Source organism: Calidris pugnax, unplaced genomic scaffold (assembly GCF_001431845.1).
Source record: "Calidris pugnax isolate Ruff unplaced genomic scaffold, ASM143184v1 scaffold276, whole genome shotgun sequence".
NCBI classification, from domain to species: domain Eukaryota; kingdom Metazoa; phylum Chordata; class Aves; order Charadriiformes; family Scolopacidae; genus Calidris; species Calidris pugnax.
The window spans coordinates 698650-718631 of record NW_015091112.1 but is presented as its reverse complement, the minus strand read 5'-3'; the positions used below and the strand labels follow the sequence as shown (position 1 = coordinate 718631).

The window sequence follows — 19982 nt, the reverse complement described above, 5'->3', positions numbered from 1 at the left end:
ACGAGCCTTATACATGTGGTCTTGTACTTGTGCTGCAGTCCTGTTTTCCAAGCAAGCCCATTGCACAGCCTAATTATATCAACGACAAACAAGGTGGACACAGCTTCAGCTGCCGGCTTCATAATATTCTGCCAATTCCAGACAGTGCTTGTTTAATAGAAAAGGGCATAAAAAAGCACTGATGCCTACGGAGGAGACAGCAATAGCCCTGTTAACCCTTAAAAATAACGAGTGGAAACCACACGTGTGGCATCACTGGAGGTTGTGTAGGGACTTTTCATCTCAGCTAAATGAAAGAGGCTTTGTGGGTACGGCTCCTAATCCAAGCATACCACCTTCCTCTTCTCACCGCCAGAGAAATGTGATGTTAAGAGGCAGAAGGATGGACGTGAGATGCCCTACACCTCCATTTTGCTTGCAGAATCGCTCCTAGTTTTACATTCCCTGGGGCTGTTTTTCTCTGCTGGTGCTCCCATTCCCTCAGCACGGTTGCTCCTCTTTCTCCCAAGAGCCTACGCTCAGCACTTCTATATTATAAAATAGCATTTTATGGCAAACATTCATGGCTACCACAGGATAAAAGGTCAAGTGGGTGGTTAGAGCGACCTTTGGTAAAAACACCTGGGAAGCTTGGAGGTGACATGGCCCAGATGGGCTGAAGACGCAGCACAGACTCCTCTCCTCCTCCACAAACACCTTTAAAATGCCACAAAACCCCCTGCATTGAGTGTATGATCCCTCTTTTGCCAGAACTAAACCTCTTCATGCAATGACAGCATTGTCTGGTCCAAGTAATTCCAAGGGTTTATTGCAGTTTCAACTCCCTATTTGCAATTTTGCCTATGGAGTAATTATGAAGGTGGAGAGCAAAGAGGCTGCTCTGGCTGGGTGTCTCCTACCCAACGGGGCCACGTCCTGAGCGCTGAGCTGCAGCCTTCTCTTTGCTTTTGACAGAGCAAATGCTAACTAAACCTGGAGGAAAAAAGCCCCTGTGGCTATAGCTGCTTTTCTTAAAATGAAAGTTTAAACAGTGTATGAAAACCGAGGGAGAACGAGCATCCTGTTGTTCTATTCCTGTATCTCCATCTAGGGTAGCGGGTGAGGAATTAAATTCATTTTGTTAGAAAAAAACGGGAGGGACTTTGCGATTGGACAAATACAAAAGCAGAAAAATTCCTAAAGGAATTGCAGAAGCCCACAAAGTCAGTGAAAAATGCTTTCTCGGTGCGTTTTTTCAGGTGGGTTGGAAAACTAGAGTCCCACTAGTAATTCAACCAAAAATAACTCCTTTTCAGCGGATGCCGTAGGAGTGTGGCTGATTAGGGAAGGGAACTTCCACTATTTGATTGATCATAGTGAACCCACAGCAAACTTAAAACGACCGAAATATTTTTGCACGGTTCCCCTCCAGCCTCCTCACAAGTCAAACCAGTTCTGTGTCCCACAGCGTCCAGTTCCCTGTGGCTTCTGCCATCTCCCTGAGACCCACCACAGCAACCTCCTTTCTTAACCCACCTCCTTGTTGTATCTGTCACCGCCACAGGAACCCACTCGAACCTCAGAAATAAAACTCGGTGCTGCAATCTGGCAGACAAAGTTACAGCAAGTTCAAATGAGTGGAAACTAAAGTTAGACAAATTCAGACTAGTAATAAGACCCACATTTCCAAAGCGAGCTTAATTAGCGTCTGTAACCAGAGGTTGTGGTGGATTTTGCTTCCCTGGAAATTTTTAAATGAAGACCAACTGAGTTTTCGGGTTGGTTCTTTTTCTTTTTTCTTTTTTTTTTTCTTTCTCAAAGGTTATACTCAAGTTCAAACGAGAGCTAATTTGGGGAAACCTTACAGCTGGGTTGAAAGCAGCTGATCACGGGGGCTTCACTGTATTAAGCACCTATGAATTTATCTATCTGTGGAAAGCTCCTTATATCAAACTATTCTTCCCTGAGTTTTATCGATGAAGCTCTACCAGTGCTAAAAATCCTTGCTTTCCACAAAACCTCCTTGGACACCATCAGACACCACACGGGTGCAGGGTCAGGTTATCCCCAGGGGACCCTGCACCTCCCACACACCACTCTGGTGGACATGGGGAACCTGTCCCAAGCTCAGGAAAGCATCTCCAGCTTTGATCCCTTCCCTCACTCTTTTTTGAGTCATTCTGAAAGCAAATATTAAGAGATCTCCAGATTAGTGTCCCCAAATACCCTCCCTTTATGCATATGAAATAGTTCAAATAGTTTGTTGTCTCTTAATAACATCCTTTATGAGCCACGTGAAGGTGTGTGCACCTTCATTTTATCTCATTCATCTTCCTCTCCTTCACTGCCTACGTTGTTTTCTTTTGTACAACCACAGAAAGCCTGAACTGCTGACACGGCTCTTTCCTTCTCTTTTGGTCACCAGTATCAGCCCAGTATCACCACTATCAACACTCTTTAAAATCTGACAGCCAAGCTGGCATGACACCAGATCCTTTTCTCCTAAAACATCCATCAAGAGGGGAGGGAGATTTGGCCATCTGTAAAATGGGGCCAACAACCATTTACTAAACCACTTCAAAAAGGTGCTGTGAAGCTCTGCTGGGTTCTACCACTCCCTTCCTGACCAAATTCAGCGTGGTCAAATTCTCCGTGGCCAGAACTGCAAGGAAATTTCACTGAAAGTCAAGGCAGCTCCAGCTATTTCTATGAGCAGCAGGTTTTGCCTCTTGAACTGTATTTTTTAGCGTAAGATTTGCAGAAATGGGCTTTTCAAGCCATACAACTCCAGGAGGGCATGAGATACTTTCCAACCTATCTTGTACCAAACACAGACACAGATTGATAATGACCAAATTCTCCCACATTTCACAGAACCATTTCATAAAATCACCTTGTGCAATTAATCAAACCAAATTCAGTGCAACAAAGACTCAAGTCCACAGAGACTTAAGGGCAAAATAAGTGATTCTGATCACCTTGGATGTCCCAGAGAACTTCATATATTGAGTTAGATTCGCTCTCTGTATCAGGACACATGTGGTCCTGCATCAGCCACCATCACTGGTTCCATCCTAGGTAGAAAATCAATGGCAATTCCACCAAGAGGATGGAGAAATCATCATATGCATTTGCACATGGGTGAAACAAAGAGCTCGGTCCCCACAGCCTTCCTGTTAGGAGCTTATTGGCTTTATTGGGAGCACACATCGAGGTAATGGCTCAGGATCAGGCCCTTTGAAAGTCTGGAATCAAGCGCCCGGTTGCCCCATTAACAATTAGCATTCTGTTTACAAAACCCAGCAGAGTCAGTAAGAATAATCATTACAAAACATGCTCAGACTGTGATTCCGGTTTAAGTTAATATAATTTTAATGAGTTCTTCAGAAAAGGCCTGGCACTTATGGAAAAATTTCCTTAATTAATATCAGACCCTAAATTAGTAATAAAAAAAAGCCCTGAATATCATTTGGTCTCAAGCTGGAACTAAAGTATGTTTTGGCATCATTACTAACTGTTAGCAGCAAGTTCTGGAAACAGATGCAAATCTTGATATGTGTCCTAAATATAAAACACATTGCAAAAAAAAGCTCAGATAAAAATATATCTATACATCCACATATATTTGAGTGTGCTATTTCCTGCCTGTATCAGCAACAAATTTATTCCATTTAAAAACATTCCACTTGTTTCTTTTTGGTATTTTTTAAATCCCTTATTTCAAGAATAAAACGCTTTCCCTCTGCCTTCATTTTTCCTGTTTATTTCCTCTCCCGACAGCCGTTTTAAGTAAATGAAAAGGGATTAAAGACACACATTATAATATTGAAACCTCTGAAAATCAGCCCGCTTGTTTTACCACCTAAATATGGGTATAGGTGCCTAATTTGAGGCCACCCACGCTCGAAAAATTTGGCCTTCGTCCTTGAGGTAGGGATCATGCAACGTATCTTCTGGACAATTGCTCCAATGAGAGATTCTGCCCAGCAGAGAGGCTGCTACTGAAACCCCACAGACGAGTGCCAAGGTGCTGAGATTCCCAGGTGGCACCAAGTGGGCAGGAGACTAAAAATGGAAAATCTGCGGTAAACAAAATAAATAGAACCACTGAAAAATAATGAAAAGGGAAAAAAAAAAAAAAAGGACAAGTTACAAGTTTAGAAAGGGTAGCAGAATGAGCGGGTTGTTTCTGAAGACCTGAGCTCCCCCAAGTTCTTTACTTTGACTTAACTCGGTGTCACCTCGCAGGGAAAGCATTGAAAATTAGCTCGGAGGAATTTGGAGACAGAGACAACCTTGAGTCTTTCTTTCAAAAAAAAAAAAAAAAAAAAGAAAAAAAAAAAAAAAAGAAGACAGAGTGAAAATTGTTATAGTCACCAAGAAAAACATCACAGCGCAGCGAGCGCACCAGAAACAGAGCTGGCTTCTTGGGTTTGCCAAGAGCCTGAGACAATATTGCTGAAGCGTGAACTGCTCATTCATTTCAGGAGCTGCTAACACCAAGGCCCTTGCTGGCAATAGCCATGGTATTAACCATTTCTCTGCTTCCCGGAGCACGTAAAGAGGAAAACGAATTGCATTTTGGAGACAGCACTAATGCCTTCTCTTATTAAAGGTCTTGTCCTTAAATGTGCTTATTACCCACAAGTTAGTAGGAATTAAGGGATGCAAGAATAGATACTTCACATGACCACAGTTTTTCCTTAGTGACGGCAAAGTTTTCTGAGCTCGTTAGAAGGAGATAAACAACTTTTCTTTCTTAACTTTATTCTTTCTATTTTTCAAAGACCAAACCCCCCTGCAAAAGGGAAAATCCTTATTATAAAGATCATACATGTACGTGACACTAAGCAAAATCCAAGGTAACTCCCATTCAGGGTTAGAAAGCCAAGACAACAACCCATACTGGACCTCAAGAAAAACCAGCCCGTTGCTGTGAGCCACTTTCTCATTAACATACGAACACTAAATCCAGAGGTTCAGCTGGAGCTGCTTCCATTATATGTGGTTTTTTATTTTAGGATTTGTAGGCTTACAAGAATGAAAATTAAATTGTGTAAAGGAACAGTATTGTCACTTATTAGGGCATGGCTGGCATTCGCAGGGTTGCATTTATACTTGCCAGCCCTCAGTGAGCTGGGAGAACAGGAATGTTTCTTAAATTCAATATCCGCTGAAGGTCCAGGATGGTTGAAAACAATGTGGTGATATCTACAGAGCGAGATGAATTAATGGGAAAGTTTGGCTACACTCAAAGTAGCAAACAGCCCAGGGTCTGAGCCCATTTTCTGGCTCTAAATCCAGCCGGGGTGGTCTGGCCACAACTGTAATATTAAATCCTTTTAGCCTCCACAATGGGGTGGCTGCCTCCGAGCTGCCCACGGGAACAGGTTCGGGACTCTTCTCATTTCCAAACCACAGCTGGGACCTGTTTGTCATCGTGCTGGCCAACCCTGCTCAAAACCAACCTCGCTGACAGTTTAACAGTGCCGGTATATAACTGCCCAGGCTCCACCACCATGTAATTTATTGGTGAAGATACTACTTTCTGGCCATTTTAGGTCAGATTGATGGGTCTGCAAACTTTTTTTTGTTCAGAGGTCTGAACCCAGCGTGTCCCTCATCTATCTCAGCTTGTCACAGTAAACATAAAGACAGCAAAACCCATCCTGCACGCTGCATGGGAAGGAAGAGTTTGGCCATGGTGGCACAAGGGCAGTATCTCCAGGTGGAAACTATCTGCAATGAGTGTGAGCCTGGGGCTGGAAAAGGTAACTTTGGTGATTTGTCCTGCTATTTTGATTCGGTTTTAATTTTCTCCTTTGTCATAGGAGCATTTGTCAAACACAGTTACAAAGGACAGGCTCTTCCACAGCCAGCCCTGAACGTGTTCATGTTACACTTGCAGGGCAGGTCCTCCAGCATCTAAAGACCTCGATCCCACAAGTGTCTCTCAAAGGTGAAGCAAAAATTAAGGGACTAGCAGAAGGGTGAGGAGGTCCAGGAAAAGTGTAGGGGAAGAAGTTTCTCCAACTCCCTTCTCAGTGTTCTCAACAAAATGAAATTCAAGCTCAAACCCTGCAATCACAGAGCAGGTAGAGGTCAGGGTGAGGCAGACCATGGCAGGGTTAAACCAGGACTGGAGTGTAACGAGGCTGTGATATGGTTATGTTTATGGGACAGTTAAATCATCTTTTAAATCACCTCACCAAAGGCAGACTATCAGATCAGACGTGTCCGTACCTGAACCACTTCACCTAAGTTCACTTTAGAGCCCGTGGAGACAAACAGGCTCTTCCAAGGCACTGCCAGGGACCAGTGCAGCTCACCTGCAGACTGGTCAAGTCCTGCAAATGCCAGTTTGTCCCCACTGCCTCAAAAGGTGTTTCTGATGTCCACCCTGGGGACATCTATACCCACACCTCCTTCATCTGCTGCTGAGCAGCCCTCTTCTGACTGCAGGAACAACCCGACCTGTACTCCCTGCTCTGAACCTTCCATGTGCTGAGGACTGGCTGGATCAGTCCCAAAGCTTTATGTAAAAAGGCTGTGATGTGTATTTATATGAATCATATACATTAATTACATAATAGACACTCATGCTCCCCATCCCACATGCACTTTGGTTATGCATAGGACACAAAGACTGAGTGCATTCGCTATGAATCACGCAATAAGACTAAGTCCCTCAGGCAAAACTCTCTCTAAAATGACCATGGTTCATATATTCCCATGGTTTCCACTACAATATTATTTAATTAAGAATATTAATCTGCTAGGCCACCAACTTTCACTGTCTTCTGGGGAAGTCTGAGCAGACAGATATTTTAATACAATATGGGGAATCCTCCTCTTTTTATGACTGAGTTGGTGCAATAAGGTAAGGCTATTGCATGGCCTCGTGAGCTTATTTTTTATTTATTGTTGATATGAACATGAGACTTATGCACCAGAGAGACCATCAGTTCAAAAGTTGCATAAGTGATGCTAGATAATCTTTTTTTTGCTTTGCTTTTCAGCTATTGCTGTCGAATACTGCCCAAATATGGGTGACATCATTAATTACTTGTACGGCACCGCACATACAGCACCGGTCCCCATTTGGAGAATAAAAGATGAACACCTGAAGTTTGACAGCCGTGAGCACTCATTTGCACGTGCCTCCAGCATGGATGCAAACATTTCAGTTGTGCAAAGGAATCAGTCTAGACACTGGCAGGACCAGTTCAGCCACGTTACACCAGCCTGCCCGGATAACCCCTCAGGGTTGCAGCCTGCTGCCCTTTTCCCCTCTCCCGTGGGACGGAGATCTCCATGAGAACTCCCAGGACAGGCTGGATAGGGCTTTGAGCAACCTGGTCTAGTGGAAGCTGAGCTTGGCCATGGCAGGGGGTTTGGAACTAGATGATTTCTTCCAACCCTAACCACTCTATGAACTGTTATGGTAGTCCCTCCTCACCTCCTGTCCTACAGCCCCAAACCTCTTCTAACAATCAGCCTACTCTGGGATGGAAACACAAATGTCCTCATCACCAAAAGATGTACCCATTCCAGGAACTCGAGGGAACACCACTGTTTTGGCCATGGGATGGATATGTTTCTGGTCAAGGGAGTACCATCAAAAATATCTCTTGAGGGCTGCAACTGACAATACAACCAGGAACCATGCTTTTGAAGGACATGTTACTTCATTAGATGGTATATTCTCAACAGCTGGGTGAGCATAATTTAAGCAGTTGACTAGGCAGAGCCATGGAGGTCTGTGGAAAGACTGAGTGATGTGAAATTGTGGCAGGTAGGAAGTCCTGTGCCTGTAGGTGTGACATCCAAGGCCTAAGGGGGCAGTTTTACCCATTTTTCCTCCTGCATGATGTTAAGCAACAGGCAGTAAATATGGCATTCATTAAAATTACCTTGTATACTTTTAACAGCCTTGATAATCAGATTTCTGCCACTGTATCAGACAGCAAAGTTTGTTTTTATTCAAGGCCTTGTAAAACTCTAATTTCTCCCTCATGCACTGGAGGTGCCTGGAGTTTTCTAATGTTTTTAGTCTTTTTTAGCAGTCATTTTTTTCCCCCCATCAAAGCTGTGCTCTCCTCTGAAAGATGCCTCATGTAACTGAGCGGAGACTCGCGTTCCTCCGTGTGCGAGGGATAAACTGGTTGCTGTAAGGGGGTGGCTTAAAACTTGCATTTCTCTCTCTACTTTAGAGACAAAAGGGGTCGGATCCTGCCTTCCCTCCCTGTGGCACTGCTCTGTGGAAACCCTTGAGAGGAACCGCGGGGTTTGCAGCTGGGGCTGCAACGCGCCTCTTTGAGGCACCAGAGCTTGTCCTCCACCCAGGAACGCCGCTCTGCATTTCTGAACGTCAGCAAACACTGCAGACAACCTCTGGCACTTGTGGAAGATCAAAGTCCCCGTTTTTCAATCTTGAATCTTAACTGCAAGCAAGATTCCCCACGCTGGGAAAAGGTAAGCGCATCGCGGAGGCGTCAGTCGGGCCCCCCAAAAGATGAAGGGCAAGAAGCGTGGAGGCAACCGACTGTAGACGACAGCAGAAAAGTTCAGGCCGCGGCCACACAACGTACACAGCCAGGTCTTTTAGTCATTCTGCCTGTGCCCACATGCCAGGCGCTCACGTCTGAATACACACACAGACAAGCAAGGGCTGCAGGGCAAGTACGCGGCAGTACAGCTGCTGCGGTCCCAGCCCAGCCTCTCCTGGAGGTATCGCCGGGGGCACAATTGCAAAAAATAACCCATTCGACAGCACAGACCATCAGGAGGCTCCCCACTTCAAGGGAACCTGTTTCAGGCCAAACGAAGCGTTTCCTCAGCGTCAAGCCCGTCAAGCTTTTTTGACCCAAGTCAGCGCATCGCACCGAGAGAGCCCGCAGGAACCTGCTCCACCACCCTCCAGCCCTCAGCCCACAGGGAGACGTTTGGCATCTCTGAGAAGGCAGAGCGCGCTAGGACCGCAGAGGGTTTGGGTTTTTTTTTTTTTGCAGCTGTTTGTTTGAGAAACAAAGCTTCCCTCCTCCAAGATGAAAGAAATCAAGGAGTCTACGCTAATCAAATCCTCCACGCCTGCTGGCTGCAGTTCAGCTTGTCAGCCATGCAGCTCGGTGGAGGGATCAGCGTTTCCAGCCCTGTGAGCTCCCTGGAAAGGGGAGAACCACGACAGCGAGAAATCCACCTGGCTGCGAGTCAAACAGGTGGATGGCAACAGCATCCAAGATTATAATAATATCTTGCAAACATGCAAAAAAAAATCGATGTAATAAGACCGATCCTTTGGTTTTCATTAATGAATCATAAAGGCTTTCTTTACATTACACATGCTTTTTTGGCATACGCCGCTAATATTTCCACACTTGCAAGGTTGGAGTTTTAATACTGAGCCTCCCTCCCCTAAGGTTCCTCATTTTTGGCAAGATATACAAGGTGACTGTGTGCCACGACAGGCTCTATCTTACTTTGGGGCAATCAGATTACTTCACACAGATGGTTTTATCGCTGAGACCATTAGAGATTAATTGCACAGTATGTAAAAGTACATTTGTTTGATACAAAATAAAAAGTCTCAATTCCTCGCTGCTGTCTTGTCTATGTTCCTAAACATATTTCCTCTCTCCTGCATCATTCCAAAGCACAATTTGTCCAATCTTTACCCTAAAGTGACTCAGCTAGTTTCTGATAGGCATCTTAAGTACACATTAACTAAGGAAATAAGCTTTCTTGAGCTACTGGATTGAAATGCAGGAGAATGAACTTTAACCTTAACTATTGAAGAAATAAGGCATCTATCTGTCAGGACACCTAACATCACACACAGCACCAAAAATAAAGCACCATACAAATAGAGAATATCACAATTACTTTAAAACATGCAAGTAAGCATCCTCTTGTAGGGGCAAAAAAAAAAAAAAAAAAAAGAGATAATTTGCTCATAGAATCAGGTTCACAATTCAAAAATAGTCTGACCTAGAGACATTCAAATGATACATGCTCAGAGCAACACAACAGCTCTTCCACTTCGGAAAAAAAGGGATTATGACCCCCCACCCGCCATGCACTAACCCTGTTATCACCAACTGAGCTTTGCTCTTCTCATTAAGGTTTGTCTGAGGCCACAGAGGCAGCCTCTGCCGGTCCTGTTCCAATCTGCATAATTGTTTTAGGCAAAACACGGTCTTTACCTGAGAGGCGTCTGGGCACATCGGTGATGGCTGGAAGCCCTGTGCCTCGAGTGGAGGACAGGGGAGTTGTGGAGTGAATGGACGGTGAAGTCATCTGGCTCAAGTAGGATGGGTAAGACTGGTCATAGGACCACGGTGGGGATGACTGCGCCTGCCTGGGGTCTAGGAAGAAAAAACAACAAAAAAGAGAAAACTGTTTTAAAAGGCAGAAAAATTTTAGGGCATCAACAGCCTAATTGAAAGAGGTGGGCTGACTGAACATACACACACCAGTGCTATAAGGAATGAGTAATGAAACACAACCTGCTCCTCCAGGACTCAACCCCTTCACGTCTCGCTCTGTGATTTTTCCCTCCCCAGAACAAGCTTTTGGGGAAATGAATGGAGCAGCAAGCTGAGTTTTAAAGGATCTAGCAGCTGTGCTGCGAATTCCTGGTGTCTCTCATCCGGGTTTAACAGTGTGGTATAACAAGGCTCACCAGTCCTTGAGGACTTGGACAGATAAGCAGAGGGCGAGGACCAAGACCCGGGTCTGAGCTCAGGGAGCGGACGTCAGAGGTGGTGAAACTCTACAGGCAGCACTTGGCACGCCTGGCAAGTTGTTATCCAGTTCAAACATTACACAGTAGTGTTTTCAGTGCTGAAAATACTATCCAAGAAGGAAAATGTCATTAATCTTATCAGCATCCGTCCAAAAATGTCACATTTGGATGCCGGCCCAATTAGCTACAGTCACCTCAATTACAACAATATGAAACCAAATGCTTTGGGATAACTATCGGAAGCTAACGATGCCTTTTGATGTACTTGCTACAGCTCACTATGGAGGAAATGGCTTTAAGGATAAATACAGTTTATTTTTTCCTGAAGCACCAGTGGATTGCACTGAGAGACAGCCCTAGTTCTACTCACTGGTGTTTGGGTTTATAAACCATTTGCTCTCAGTTAATATCTGGTGACAAAGACGCCACCGAATGTCTCATAAATTATTATTTTTATTTCTTTACATCGATAAAACCAAAGCACTTTAAAGCAGCCCAAAGTTTGTTTTGGGCACTGCAAAATAAACAGAAAACTGTCTCTGAACCGGCTCATAGAAATTGTTGCACATCCCTCCAAATTCTCCCCAATATTTTTGGTGAAGCACATCAGGTCCACTCAGTCTGGAGAACCCACTATATCACAGCACAGTGTTAGGGCCCTGCTTTGTAGACAGCAATGTGACAGCCACATGGCATAAGCAAAGGCACTTTTTCAGGAAATTCAACTTTTTTTTTTTTTTTAAACTTTTTTTTTTAACTCTCCCTGCTCGTCCACACAGCAAAACCTTGTCGTTTCAGCTATTCCATGTTTATTTTTTCTGTTCAGACATGATTTGTTTGAAGAGATGTCTGGAAAGCAGATACTTCCTTGAAGCAAAATAACTATATAGATATATAAAAAAAAACCCCTCAACTTTCCAATTTAATTTTAAGAGGATTTTCCTGGAGTTTGCCACTTATATTAGAGCTGAGTAATATAAATGGTTAACATAAACTCCTCAGAAATCCGAAGGACACTTGATCATTAAATGTAATGAATTTCTTTGTTTTAACAATTTCAAGGCTAGGGTTGTATAGATTGGCGCTGGTTCAAATCTGACTGACTGCTCGTTGTTATATCTGATATCGACATATTTCTCTGCCTCATTCCACTACTATAATTCACCATTCAGTCAATGGTAAATGATCTTCAACTGGGAACGGAAAGCCTAGGCTTGCTGGGAAAACAATCTTAAAATTAATGATGTGTCAGGAGCACAATCTCAAATCCATGCTCCTTCATACTCCAAGAGCTTTTCAATCTCTGCTTCCGAATCCAAAACAGAGTCCCTTAAAGTTTTGGTTTTAGGTCAGCTCAGCGCTGGGAAGAAATTATATAGCAGGTAAAAGCTAGGAAAAAGTCACGGCAGAGGATGTTTTTCACTGGGTTTTGGTCTAAGATGGTGAAAACCTCAGGAAAGGAGCTGCCTTCTGGAGGTTCATGCCACTTCTGGTAGTGCAATCCTCATAGCATGAGAAGATCTTGAGTACCTCTGGCACCCTCACCACTTTGAACACCCATGGGGGACACCTATCACCCTTAATCCAACAACTGTGAATGTCTGTGTAGACACAAGAAGGACGAATGGCAAAAAGTGGTATTTCAAAGGCTCGTGTGGTCTTTCAGAACAATATCTCATAACTGTGCTCTCAGAGGCAGAATAGGGGGTTGGATGGACCATTAGTTGACCCAAAAACAAATCATAAATTCTTAACGACATCTAGCTTAAGTTTATACACGGCTTCTATGGCTCATTCCAACCTCAGAGCTGCATTACCACATTTCTTTTTTAGATATACACATTTGATTTCTGCTCTCCATGAGACCAATACTGTGAGATATTTAAACTGAAAAATATTTTAGAGAAAGAGAAAAAAGAGGATGGACTGTTAGTAAAGACACTGTGCTGGGACTTAACCGCTTCTGGCCCTGAAGCAGATCTCCTGTTAGACCTGGGTAACTCACCCAACCTCCATTTGACACAAATTCTACCTAAATTTAAGGACAATAATGATATACTTCATATTTAGTTGGTGTATGTTAAGGTGCAGGCACTCTCTAAATGCCTTAAAAAACAGGCTGCTTTTCTTGGCTGGCTGCTTTCCACCCAGATACTTAGATGCAAATTTCAGCCCCTCTGAAACCAGAATGCAATCAACTCAGCTCTGGGGAAATGAGATCGTGTCTTCTCAGGGAATAGGAAACAATAAAGAGGAAAATCAAACATCAGATGATGCCTCAGAGCTCAGTGACTGAGAAGAAGGTCACAATACCCCAGGCTGGAGGGTTACTGTGATTCCTCCACACTGAGGCATGGCTGAGGTCATGGTTGAGGGAATTTTGCCCCAGGGCTGACTGGCTTCAAGAGTTACCTTTGGCCCGTTAGGAAACCGGAAAGTGAAGATACAAGTTTCACTAGATCCTACAGTAAATGCCCTACAACCAGTGCCTGCTGACTGATAGAGGCCAAGGTTCGCATGGACATGAGAGGACAGAGCAGCTAGATGTCCTCACCTTGCCAAGTAAAAGGTGATCTGCTAGCCCACAGGGCGATTGTCACTGCTCAGTGGTGTTGCCCAATCCCCAGAGTAAAATGTTGTGAGGCAGACTCCAAAGCTGTCCTGTCTAGTCCTTGAAGGTGGACGTGCAGCTGGGTCTCATATGGCACCCTGTCTCATTGGCAGATGTTCCTTGCAATGCTGCTGGAGCAGAGACTTTGGCCACTGAGGCCCAACTAGCCCATCTCTTCTGGTCCCACATGGAGGGGGAAGAAGGGTGCTGGAGGTGGCAGCTGCCAGGACAGCACTTTCAGAGCAGATCCACACGGGTGTTTCTGAGGGTAATATAACGATGTTCTTAGGAGGGTCATCTCCTCCTCACTTGGGCACGGAAGAGATGGAGTGACTATTTGGTACCAGAGGGTAAGAAGCTACAAGCAGATTTATGAGAGATGTTCCTTGGCCTCCTACACCAGAGACCAGCTTCCCCATTCGCTCCAGCTGGTTGGCTCACGCGTGTCTGCCGGGTCCATCACCCGAAGCACCATGTGCTCTGCAGACACAGCACATCTTCCCAATCACAAAGAGCCCAGAATAGATGAGAAACCTTAGACCTCTGAGGCAGAGCAAGCGTGGATTCCTCCCTAAAGGAATCTCTCCAAAACAAGGGAAAAATCAAATACAGAAATACAGTAAAAAGCTTGGGATAAAGGCCCCCACCTTCCCGTAGGGCAGCCACGGGGAAGAGCTAGCAGAGCATTCAAGAACAGCAGAGGAGGCAGAGGGCCACTTTGAGTTGGCATTTGCACTTGAAAATTTTGGAGTGATTACTAAGAGCAGTCCTCCTTTTGTAAACATTTCTGTTATGCCTGCGTGGGCGTGAAGAAAAGAGCGGCTTTCAGCACATTCGCTCACAACAGGGCATATCATGGGTATGCTAAGAAAGCCCGGGCACGGCTCGGCTGAAACAAGTCAGTGGGGAGAGGTCTAAGCTAATGAACAAACAGCTCTGTCCTCCTTGCACTTCCAGGTAAACCTCGCCGAAGCAGGAAATACTGAGTATCGCAAATTATTTTGTGTCTGGGTTTTATTGCCACATTTACAGGCAGCGGGAGATACACTTGGTTCTTGACCCTTGTGGTCTGTGGTTGACTGCATGAATGGACAATGGACACTGATGCTTAAGGGACAATAAGCGGTTTTGAAAATCAGTCCAAGACTGGATGCACTGCATAGAACTGGAAAAAAAAAAAAAGAAAGAATGAAAAAAAAAACAACCCAGTGACCTGTTCTCCCACTGATAACATTGGTTCTCCAGCAACGTGACTTCTCTTCCTTCAATGGAAATGTTCTGAAGTGTCAATGAAGAAAAAAATTAGAAAAAAAACTGTAAATAGCCCCAAAGGATGAGCTTTTCCACTGTTTTTGCACTGGATTACGAAGCACACAGGTTTATGATAGAAAAAAAAAAGCAATTTCCTATGTCCCAAGCAGAGTTACATGACCAGAGCATGACCACAGGCTCCCAGCTCCTCAGCACACCATCTGTAACACCCCAACATCGCACACGTGCACACACTTTGCAAACCCTCTCTTGTTTAAACCCAGCCATCAGCCCCAGCACTGGCTGCTGCTGCTGGTACCAGTGCTGCTGCCAAGACTAAAAACCAAGCTGTCTGGAGCTATCTTTGGTAAACACTTAGAGCAAATGTCCTCACTTCTGATCTTAACAAAGCCAAGATGACTTTCTGCATGAGTAACCCAACTATTGTCGTAACCCCCCCCGCCCCCCAGCAAAACAACAACAAAAACGCAACCTCTTTCTCATCTCTGACTATTTCTTAGGCATCTTTAAAAGCCCAGGGCTTGATCCGAATTGCCCAGTTCAATCAATGAAGTCAAATCCAATGGAGTTACACCCCAATATACAGAAGCCTAATTGAGACCAGATTTTGGCCTGAAGAACCTCTAAAACCATTTCTCCTCCCACTCCCGCAAGAGTCACATTTCTCAAAGAAAAAAAAAAAAAATAAACTCAACAAGTTTAGTTGCCAGCAGGGCAACTAAATTGTAAAGAAGGGGGAAAAATAAAGTTAAAAGAATACTTTAATAGGAGGGACACAAGCTTTACCAAATGGAGGTTCACGGTGGCAACTCGCCAGTCGCCCGAAGGATGCAATCAGTTTGTACAAAAGCCAGCAGACTGCAGCCACCCTTGTGTTCATGGCAGCAGAAATCCCAGCTCCACCACCTCATCCACTCAGTCTTGGAGCTTTTATTCCATGTTACAGCGAGTTGAAGTCAAAACTCACCCTATTAACTTGGGCTGTTTCTAAATTATCTGCTCCAGGCAACCACACGCTTTGTCTGATGGGCTCTCAGATCGATGTGCACCGGCTACAAACTGGTGTGTCCTTCAGAGTGCTGCTGGTCCCAGGTAAAATACAGCCAACCCCTGGCAGGGCACTTGCACAGAGCCCATCTAAAAACATCTACACCGTTTCGGTTTCAAACCTGTCCTGCAGCGTCTCAGAGAACAGATACTGGTCCAGAGCCAGGACAACGCTGTGATGAGCAGGGCTTTCTGCACTCTCCCTGACTCTGCAAAAGGGCAGTGTCCACCCCATTGCCTGCAAGTCCTGAACAAGGGCAATTAAGGAAGGCACAGCTGGTACCATCCTCATCTTCCATCTGAGAGTCAAAGGTGCTTTCTGCGCATGGTCTTTGCAGCAGACTCAGTTTACATTGTCCATGAAATCAGTCATAGAATCCCAGAATGGTTTGGGTTGGAAGGGACCTTAAAGATCATCCAGTTCCAACCCCCCTGCCCTGGGCAGGGACACCTCCCACCAGACCAGGTTGCTCAAAGCCCCATCCAGTCTGGTCTTACACCTACAGTGAAGGGGCATCCACAACTTCTCTGGGCAACCTATGCCAGTGTCTCACCACCCTCACAGTAAAGAATTTCTTCCTAATGTCTTCTATAAATCTCCCCTCTTTCCATTTAAAACCATTACCCCTTGTCCTATCACTTCACTCCCTGACAAAGGGTCCCTTCACATCTCTCCTGTAGCCCCTTTAGGTACTGAAAAAAATCATCGAATCATAGAATCATTGAGGTTGGAAGAGACCCTTGGGATCATCGAGTCCAACCATCTCCCCTACTCTACAAAGTCCTCCCCTACACCATGTCCCTCAGTACTGCATCTAAACGTCCCTTAAACACATCCAGGGATGGTGACTCAACCACCTCCCTGGGCAGCCTGTTCCAATGCCCGACCAAATGATGAGGAACTGAAGCCTGGCATCCCTGAAGTGCACGTGGAGGGGAAGAGGAAGGACAAAAAAAAAAAAAAAAAGATTTCACGGGACCTGCTTTTGAGTGCTGTTATTTCAGTGATGAAAGTCACAGGTTGCCTATAGATCAGACGGTGCCACAGCGGTGATGGAGCATGAAACCTCACTTAACTCCCACTTCCCAGTCCCCCCAGCCCGGGCTCCTCGCACCCACCACATTCCTGCCATTGCACCCGTGGCTTTTCCCGGCCGAGAAAAGCTAATCCTCACCGGTTGCGTTTTAGAAAAACAACAGTTTTCCTCGTTTCCTACTGAAACGCTGATGCAACAGCCCTTGTGTCTGAACGGGAATGTAACCGGATACGCCAGCGAGTTGTGCGAGTGCTGCTAGGGAAAGGGGGAAAAAAAAAATAAAAAAGCAAATATACCAGTATCCAAATGTGAACAGACAGGATCCCTGATTTACGGGCAGCAAGCAGGGTTCAAATTGAATCTGCACTGCCTCAGCAAAGGCATCTGCTTATTGGACGATTTGTTTTTTAATGACCCCTCAATGTTGCTTTTGCAGAATCCTAGTTAAAATGCCATGTTGAATAAGGGCAACTCTGTGCCTTGCCCTGCCACAGCCTGCTCCTGTGCTGGGTTTAGGACTGTGCCGTGATTTGTAAAACCTGTACTTTGATACTCTAGGAAAACAAACACAACCAAGACAGAGAAAAGAAATATAAGAGTCAACCCCAAAGTGCTGAGTTCTCTCAGACTCAGGTGTGGGCCAGCCAGGCTTTAAATATTATTTCTGTTTAATCATGCAATAGCTATGCAAGACCTGAAGTGGAACGAAACAAAAACAGTTTATGTGCTTACCGGCAATAATGCGGATTTTGTCATAGGAAACCAGTATTTACTGTTAAAGTTATTAGGAATTAATTATTTTCTCTAAATTACTAGGCAAAAAGATTAAGAAATAAAGGTATTTTTAAAGGAATGCTTGGTTAATTCCAATAAAGGTAACAAAAAAAAAATCCTTGGTTTTCAAACAAGGGTCTATTCTCCTTTTAATACATACTCCAGCCACACCAGCCTGGGGACTCTGTTAAGAAGCCACTGGTATTCCCACTGAATAGTGCACCACAAGAAGGAAACTGGTGGAGATGGACAGCCCAAGCAGCTCACTCCCTACGACCACACCAAACAGGAGGACATTTAGCAATTTCCCATGGTCACCTCACACCCCATCAAAGAGCTGCCTCGTCTGCGGCATCACCTTTGTCTCTCCTGGGCAGGGTTTGTGTGGCAACCACCAGCCATTCATCCCAGAAGAACTCGGAGGGACTGTCCACAAAAAGCATCCCAGCACTTTGGTGGAACTTCAAAGTGCGTAGAGCTTTACAGATTACCATCAACGTCCTGAAGAGCACCACAAAGCCTTGAGGGGAAAGCAGCACGACTCATAGAGCTCTCACTGATGTAACATGCTCACTCTTAATCGCCTTATTAAATGGGAAGGCTACCGGAAAGCCATCAAGTAGCCTTTGAGGGCTGGGTATTTGACTTTTCTAAACTGAGGAGGAGAGAAGAGCGGGGAATAACATGGCAAATACTGTACCAGACCCCTTCTTCTCTTCAAACTTTTATAACCAGCCAAGTTCTTCACTGTTTTGGGGTAAATTAGAGCAACTTGGGATTCTAAAGCATCCCGCAACCATGAGTTTATCCGGCAAGAAAAACACATAACCCACAATAGATGGGAGAGTTCAGCCTCCCTTCCTCGGTTCAACTCACTTCCCTCTGCCCCACCAGCACCACACCTTCCCTCTCCCTACAAAGTCTCCGCTGGTACTTTGAACTGCTGACTCTTAAATTTGCAGAAAAGACAGAGAATGCCACACAAGCTTTGTTTCCAGTCAGGCTTATTTAAAGCTCATCTGAAGTTTTCACCTCCCGGATCTGTAAATGCTGCTGCTGATTCATAAGGAGGCAGCGAAGTACCCTATTAATCAAACCCAGCAGAACATTTTCTACAGGAGGCATTTATGTGAATGAGAGCAGCATATGAGGTTACACTTAGCTAGGAAGAAAATTACAAGGGGATCTCAGTTCTCGTGCTTCAGGGCATAAGCTGATCACCAGATGGGGTCAGGAAGAATTTCACCCTCCTTCGTTCCTAGATATAGTGTTGCACAATAGGTAAACTATGAAGGCACAAGGAAGAAAGAAAAAAGCTGAGTGTAGCCCCAGATTTTCCTCCTGCTTTCTGGGGAAGTACATCCCCAAACATCACTAGACAGAATGTTAGAAAATGTATGTTAGAAAAAAAATTGGGCTTTAGTTTGGCACTTCTTACCCAGAAAATGTTATGCACAAGAGCCCTGACTTCACATGTCCGGTGAACAAAACACTAATCCCAGCCAAAAACCCTGCTCTGGGAAGCTGGTGGGCAGAAGGTACCTTGTAATAGGTACTATAGACATATTTAGTATATTATAAACACTTTATGCTAGTTAAAAGCTAGATTTCTAGATTTGGAAGAACTTTGCCACAGCTCATGCAAACCATTTTTTCGTTTCAATTCTCTGAGTGCTTTGGGTTCAAATTAACCCACCTACTTCTCTTCCTCACTGCAAATTAATAAAGCAGTTGAACTCAAAAAAGAAGAAAAAGAAAGAAGAAGAAAGCCACAACACTTTGTTAAAACCACTAAGTTTCAGCTGGTATCATGTCAAAACCACTTGAAACATGAAACCAGAAATCTTCCTAGGTTGACTCAAAGACAATGTATGTACTAGGAGTGCTTTACCAGTAAAGGAATACTGGTATATAAGATTGGCACAGGTCTCCTGGTATAGATGCAACTATAGCAGCAAAACGGAGTTTTAAACTGGTCTAGTAAATTGAGCCAAGAGTTTTGTTGATGGACTTGCATCTAGGTGAAGTTCTTCAACACTGCTAGCAAGTGACTCGGTGAGGGGCAACACCTCTTCACATCCTGGATGGACACAAATACACCAGTTTTGAGTGTAGAAATGGCCAAAATTAGGTAGAGGTTGTTTTGACACTCTTGAAAAAATTCACCAGCTCTGAATTTAGAAAAATGACAAAATTGGTTTATTTTGTAGGCTTTGGGGGTTTTGTTTCAACCTTCTGGCATAGCTGCAGTTAAACATCTTGTTTGGGTCTTATAATCCATGACACATGGTACTTTATGATTTCTCTCAGCACAATGAAATCTGTCTCTCAGCATGCAATCATAAATGTTGCATACAACCCTCACAAGCAACCTTTGGAGATTTCTCCATAACCCGGTTCGTTTATTGTAACAAGTGGTCAGCACTGGTGCTAGAAGGAAATCTGCCATGTGAGAAGATTGTATTGTTATTCCTTTAATTATTAGACCTTTAAATGTTTGGCTGTTTCCCTCAACACC

At 44.5% G+C, this 19982-nt stretch overlaps 1 protein-coding gene across 1 annotated transcript in view; it reads right to left on the bottom strand.

The window, feature by feature from the left end:
* The window catches only part of RUNX2 (runt-related transcription factor 2), a gene marked incomplete at its 5' end in the record, with an annotated part of 80754 nt that overhangs the window by 16226 nt on the left and 44546 nt on the right, over window positions 1-19982 (bottom strand). The window contains one exon of the mRNA XM_014958230.1: window positions 10182-10343. Within this exon, the coding sequence (XP_014813716.1) occupies window positions 10182-10343 (162 nt within the window). The remainder of the gene's footprint in view (window positions 1-10181; window positions 10344-19982) is intronic.